At 44.6% G+C, this 6,787-nt stretch overlaps 1 protein-coding gene across 3 annotated transcripts in view; it reads left to right on the forward strand.

The window, feature by feature from the left end:
* The window catches only part of VPS54 (VPS54 subunit of GARP complex), a 48,086-nt gene that overhangs the window by 39,827 nt on the left and 1,472 nt on the right, over positions 1–6,787 (forward strand). For all 3 annotated transcript variants that reach the window (XM_041477274.1, XM_041477276.1, XM_041477275.1), the window contains 4 exons: positions 316–437; positions 542–622; positions 3,943–4,050; positions 4,908–5,002. In XM_041477274.1, coding sequence (XP_041333208.1) covers positions 316–437; positions 542–622; positions 3,943–4,050; positions 4,908–5,002 — 406 coding nt within the window. The remainder of the gene's footprint in view (positions 1–315; positions 438–541; positions 623–3,942; positions 4,051–4,907; positions 5,003–6,787) is intronic.

A 6,787-nucleotide genomic window follows, 5' to 3' on the forward strand; every position in this document is an offset into this window, starting at 1 on the left:
CTTTAGAGATCTCTCTGATGTCTGCATGTGCTCAGGGCTCAAAATGTCGAGCAGACACTCAAGGAGCCTCTTGTAAAATGAGTCTCTTATCCCATCTTACCAAGCTGGCTGTGAGCAGCCAGGTACTAGTCTGGCATCTTCATGGGATGGGGGTTCCCAGGGAAACAAACATGTACCTCCATGCTTTTAGAGCACACCAAAGCCCACCATGTGAAATTGTGTCAGATCTGTTACTTATGTCAAAGGAGACATAGTCCATACAGAAATGACTCTTCCTGTGTAATAACTATGTTATTTCTCCTCCTGGATTCACAGCCCTTTCTTCACGTTGCCTCCAGCTCATCGTACACTACATTCCCATTATCAGGGCTCATTTTGAAGCTCGGCTGCAGCCGAAGCAGTTCAGCATGCTCAGGCATTTTGACCACATCACAAAGGTAATTCTTCTGGCATTTCCTGAAACGCAGAGTTCTGCTTTTCAACTGTACTCTGAAGAACATGAATGCCACTAGAAAATGAAACCTGCTTTCTTCCCTTGCAGGATTATCACGACCACATAGCTGAAATTTCAGCAAAGCTCGTTGCCATAATGGATAGCTTATTTGACAAACTATTATCCAAGGTAATGATTTATGGAAATAATTATACATTCTCTAAATTGCAACTGGAGGTCTCATTGTATACAGTCTACATGTTTCAAATGGAGTCTTAAACTTTCCTAACCAGGCTTTGTTTGAACTTCTTTTAATTATATAGATGGAACCTCTGTGCTGTTCTCATGAATGTGTCTTGTGTTCACATTTGCCACCTGGGTGTCAGTCACCTTCACTCCCAGGAAAATGAAATGTTTCATTGGCTGCTTCAGCAGGAACAGCAATGCTGTGGCTGGCACAGATGCTCGAGTGTTCAGGAGCTGAAATGCTCTCCTACCACTGACAGCTCTTGTCTGCAGCCAGGCTCAGCAGATCCCTTTCCCTGCTCTTTCCAATAGGGAGGGTGGCATTTCTGGCAGCTGAGGAAACAGCAGGAAGATGCTGAGGAGGAAGAGTTTTGGAGGGGAGAGACCAGCCCATCTGTTGGGCTGCTGGCCTGGGGACTGGAGGTCTGTGCTCAGCAGTTCCTGCTCTGGAGCAGCATTAGTGCTCCTGGTGTGTTCTGGTGTTTAAACAGTGCTACAGTGTGGTCTTGGGCTGCATCTACTCTGACTCACCTCAGATTGAGACACCTCCTTGACCCACAGATACAGAAAGTACATGGCCTTTTAAAGCTTAGTGTTGTGCTTTGGATCTTAGGGTTTTGGGGAAAAAAATAAGCTGTTTCATGACAGGTATTAATTCATTTTTTAGTGACAAATTTGATTGGTTGGCCTGGGCCTACATCTTCCTTCAGGGAGCTCATGAGAAGCATGGGAACACAGGCTGGGGACAGGCTGATGAGAGCTGTAGCGGAGCAGTTGCAACAGGCAGCATTTCTGTCTTCCTTGCTGTTTCTGTTATTTTATTGTTACTTTATGTTGTGCTTTTTCATTTCATCTGTTTCTTTGGTCTGTCAAGTAGTACTGCCTAAACTTGGGGTGGAAAAAAAAAAAAAAAGCAAAGGCATTTAAATTGGGATTTCCCACCTCCTATTGTGTTTATTTTTTAAAAAAAAATGTGTTTATGCTCTTCTCTAAAGACCAAAATAGTCTGGTGGTTTTTGGGGGTTTTGTCCCACATCAAAGTAGCTGTTATGTGAAGTAACATGGCTGTTTGGCCACTGTATCTCTTGAGAATAAAAGACAAATGCAAGAATTTACATTATTGATACTAAACAAGTGTAGCCCACAACAAAGCACGAATAGAGTTTATGTTCTTAATGGCAGTTAGTGAGAGCTCATCTCTTACTGTCCCTCCATCTTCACAGCCCACTGTCCCTTTGGGAGCTGGCACAGGATGTAAACTGGGACTTTAGAGTTCTTGAAGGCTGAGTGACAGTGCCTGGCCCACATGAATGCAGCCCACAGAGCCCAGCACCAAAGGAAGGTTAATTTGCTTCCATTCCTAGCACATGCCATCATTTGGCTCATCTTGTTCCTAAAAATGAAATCTTGGTACTGAAGGCTGTGAAGAGCATAAACCCAGAACATTTGCAAATAGGCATGTCAGTACAACCATGCCAGTGTGTTCCTGGATTCAGGTGCTTTTCTGAGTCCAACTATTTCAGTGTCCTGTGGATGAAGTGGTCACCTGCTCTGAGGTGTGTAAATCTGCACAAGTGAGTTCATAGCAGTGGGCACATGTCAGACCCAGAAATTCCTGCTTTGTAGGAGATGAACAGTTGGTGCAGTGGACAGGATGTTGACCTGGCACTGGGTAATGCAAGCAAGTTACTCCTGCTTTTCCAGGCTGTGCTTCCCCTGGGAGCTCCATGGCATGGGAGCTGTCCTCACCCTGTGGCACTGAGACAAGGCAGTTCACAGCAGCATGGACACTTCCCAACAGCTGTCTTTGGCAGGGAAATACAGTAGGAATGGGGTTATTGAACAGTGGAAATAATAAATTCAGCAAATGGGAAAGGCTCACTCATTACCATGAATGGAAAAATCCAGTACAAGTTCTGAGCTTCTCTTGGAACTTGCTGGCTTGTGACTGTTTGGACAGAAGAGCAGTGAGGTTCTTTCTGATCCCTTGTGGTTTTAAAGGTGTTGACCTCAGCTGCACATAAAAATGGCCAGGAGATCTTGGGGTTCTTCCCAGGGCTGTTGCTTTTCCCCATGACAATGAAGAGTTGGGTGTGGCTGTAATCATGCAATAGCCACTGCTGCAGCCTCCCAGTTCCCTCTGGTTTAACAACATGCTGGGAAATTGGAAACAATTTCTTACTTAACTTCCTTGTCTTGAGGTATGCTTGATCCCTCATGCTGGGTGGTTGCTCCCTGGAACAGAAAGCATTCTTTTTCTGCTATTTCTCCTGTCAGAATTAGGTCATTGGTTTGGATTTTTTGTAAAGACTTTCTCAAAACTCCCCATTTCTTTTTTTCTTTTGTGCTCAGACAAGCTTTGTTCTCTTTTACAATTCAGGCCTGCATGAAAGCAGGCATCTCTTCCAGTCTGTTTGTAAATGATGTAGTTACAATGATTCAGTTCTTTCCTGAGCTGTGCTACGCTCCCTGGGGAAGTGTCACCCTCCCAAAGGTGACCTGCCAGTGTGTCACCCAGGCCTGTGATGGCACACCTCTCCACCTGGAACTGCAGAGCTGGCTTCACTGTTCCTGGGACAGGTTTTCAGTGTTTCTGAAATCCTGTTCAGATCTTCCCTATCCAGAGTGGGGACATAAGAATTTTGTTCCCTTTGTAGCAAATCTCTTGCCATCTGGTGTTTTCCAATGCCTTGTTTCTTGGATTTAAGACACTGAGAGAAGAGACTTTTTATTTTTACTCTGCTTTCCAAGGTATTTCTGCAATATTCTTGTAGGGTTGTGATATGATGTGGTTGGGTTTTTTTTTTTTTTGGGGGTTTTTTTTTTGGTTTTTTTTTTTGGGGGGTTTTTTTTTTTTTTTTTTGGGTTTTTTTATGGCAGATAGATGAGATTTCAGGAGTTTCCATTTCTTTATGGTTTCCTTGATTCTTCAGAAATTTGGCTATGTATGTATATCCTGGACAAGCAGTTTTCTCTGGGGAAGTACTCAAGGGGCACATTTCTCAGAGGCAGAAGTGCTTGTCTGTCATTGACTCGTACCAGTCTGAAGGAGAGGGCCAGCTCACAGCCACAGGACCTACATCTGCAGTTCCTGGCTGGATCAGATCATGCCCAGCCACCCTTTTAATTTGTGGTGTGCTAAATGGATCTTGATTCCTGATGTTATTAGCAAAGCAGAACCCCAGGTGGCTGTTGGGAGCTCTCCTACATAAACCATTTTGAAGTTGCAGAAAGGAGTTAACTGGTTGTGTGTTTGTTTCCAGTATGAAGTGAAAGCCCCTGTTCCTTCAGCATGCTTCAGGAATATCTGCAAGCAAATGGCAAAGATGCATGAAGCTATATATGATCTCCTTCCTGAGGAGCAAACTCAGGTGAATGTTATTTTTGAGCTTCATCTCACAGCTCGCTTGCAAATGCACATGGCCTTGGGAACAAGAGAGACTTTATCTGGGAGAGGGGAATTCTTTTTTGAGTCCTGGTGAAACCCACACGTTAAAGGGCTTGGCAGCAGTCACACAGACAGTTTGGGCTGAGCTGAAGGAAGTATTCCAGTGTGTAGGGAGAACAATGAGGTACACAAAAAGAATGGATTTCAGGATTTTGAGCTGCTTTTTAATGTCTGGAGATGGCAATCCAGGAATTAGTGCTGAAATGCTATGCAAATGGCAACACTTCGGACTTGAGTGCAGCCCTCTGAGAAGATTATTCTGTAGCACTGCTCAGAATCGGTGGCTTCCAAAAGTCCCTGAATGTATTACACACCCATATTGTAGCAGATGTGCTTTTGTAGGAGTTTGCTGCAGTCATTGCTACTGCAGAGTTGCAAACCTTAAGGACAGGAAGGACAGATTTAGTCACTGAATACAAGTTGTCATTTCTCTTTCACATTGGATTAAATGGTCCCTTCTAGCACAGGAAGGAGATTTCTTATCTTCTAGGCTTAATATAAATTGCTAGATACTTCAGACAACAGAGGAGAAAAGTTCACGTTCCAAAGAACATGTCCTCTAAGTGCCACACACAATGAGTAGGTGAGGGTGTCCTGTGTGGTACAGACTGTGCGTGGCCAGAAGGGTGAGATTGAAGCACTGGCAGAAGGAGGAACCACGGGAGTTGCAGAAACAAAACCAGAAGTCAGCGACTGAGGGTGTTGGTGTTTCACCTTTGGAGGAGGCAGTGACGTGAGCATGGGCACAGTTCCTTACTCTGCTGCTGTGGTTTCTTCCAGATGTTGTTTTTACGAATTAACGCAAGCTACAAACTCCACCTGAAGAGGCAGCTGGCCCACCTCAACGTGGTCAATGATGGAGGACCTCTGAACGGGTGAGCTGGGGCTCTTCTCTTCTTTCACTGTTTAAATAAGCAGCCATCGGGAGGGTGTCTTCTGCAAGGAAGTCATGATTCCAGAATCACAGCTCCATGTTTTAGTATGTCCCATTCGGAGCTTGCTTACTGTAAAGGACATGACTTGTGCCATTCCACTGTAACTAGGAGTGCAGTCCACTTGGTAACAGACTGGAAGCTGGACATTGTCTGACTGGAAACCTGCTGATAGGTGTCCTCAGCTCATGGATTGCTTTCTCTCCCTTTGTGTGACAGCAGCAGCCATAGTTTAATTAGCAGGAATTGTGTGATTCCTGAAGCAGTTTTGAAACGTGGATGGTGACTCATGGTGCTGGCAAAGTAAAAATAGGAGAAAGCAGCATTTCATCTGTGCAGTGGGCAGCTCTGCAGAAATGGTTTGTAGAGCAGAACTAGATCTGAAACAGAGATTATGCTCACAGAGCTTTTCCCCTTCCCTGCCACAGCCCACTCCATTCCCAAACAGGTCAGCAGTACCTGTCCTGAGAGAGGGTGCCTGGCTGTGCCTGCTGTCCCCACTTCACAGGAAAAGCCTCTTGCAGGCTGAATTCTGTTATCAGATGGATTGTCTCCTGAAACAGTGGAGTTTTTAATTGTTCCTGATGACCTGGGGGCAGTGATGCATTTGCAGTGTAGCAAGGGTGAATGAAACTCATGGACCTACCCACATGCAAGAAAAGATTGTCTTAGGTTGCATTAGTTGAAGAAAGTTGTTAATGCTTCAAATGTCACTGGAATGAAAGTTTTGTTCCTTTCCAGTTTATTATTGCTTCTCCTGTTTATGTGCATTCCTCCTACTTTGTGCAAGAGTTTATCTGAACTGATTCTCTGTACTCATGGTGTGTTCGCAAGGTGACATTCCATCGCCTTTGGTATTTATGAAGGTGTTTGTAACCAAGCTCACAGAGTATCCACTGCAGCCCCAGCTGAAGTGAGAGGCCCTGGGTGTGCTCAGGGTGTCTCTCACTGGGATTTCCAAGTCCCAAACACGGTGCTGTCTTCATCCTGTGCTGTTGGTTTAGCTCTGTCCTTGTGGCTGCGTGGCCTGGATCCCTTTTGGGTAGAAGGGTTGGGGCAGGTGTTCCTGGTGACCTGCTGAGGGTGTTTCCCAGCAGTCAGGAGGTCTCAGCTGGCTCAGGACTGTCTGGTGGCAGCAGTTTTGTACTTCAGACACATCTCTTAGGGAGCTGGGGCTGTTTGAGAAGGGGGAACATCAAACCTGGATGGCACTTGATGTTGTTCCAGCAGTCTTCACTGACCAGGTTTTTAACATGAACTCCTCATCCTCATTCTGTTTAACCTGCTTGTTTCTGTAATAATAGTAAAAATCCAGGTCTGTGAATCCTGGTTAACTTTTTTGCTATGTAAATGCAGCTTCTGTTCCTACATCTTGCTAGCAAGAAGCATCATGATCCCTGACATGTTTCAACAGTATCTGAGGGATTTCAATTTTGTATAAACTGTAACAAACAATACAGTTGTTGTGCTGTTCAGTTGCTTTTTACATTAATTCTAGAATCATAGAATCATTACCCTCTAGAATACAGAATTATGTTGCAATAATTAATGTTCTTAGTTGGAATGGAATGGGGGGTTTAAGTCTAGATAAGCCTGGGATTACAGCAAGAGAATAGAAGTTTTAAATGCCTAATTCCTGCTGAGTTTTCTGAACTCATGGTTTGATCTCCCTTCCCTAGAACTAGTTTTACACCCAGCAGTAATCCTGTTATGGATGATCACTGCTGT

Source organism: Pyrgilauda ruficollis, unplaced genomic scaffold (assembly GCF_017590135.1).
Source record: "Pyrgilauda ruficollis isolate IOZ18807 unplaced genomic scaffold, ASM1759013v1 scaffold4, whole genome shotgun sequence".
Taxonomy (NCBI): domain Eukaryota; kingdom Metazoa; phylum Chordata; class Aves; order Passeriformes; family Passeridae; genus Pyrgilauda; species Pyrgilauda ruficollis.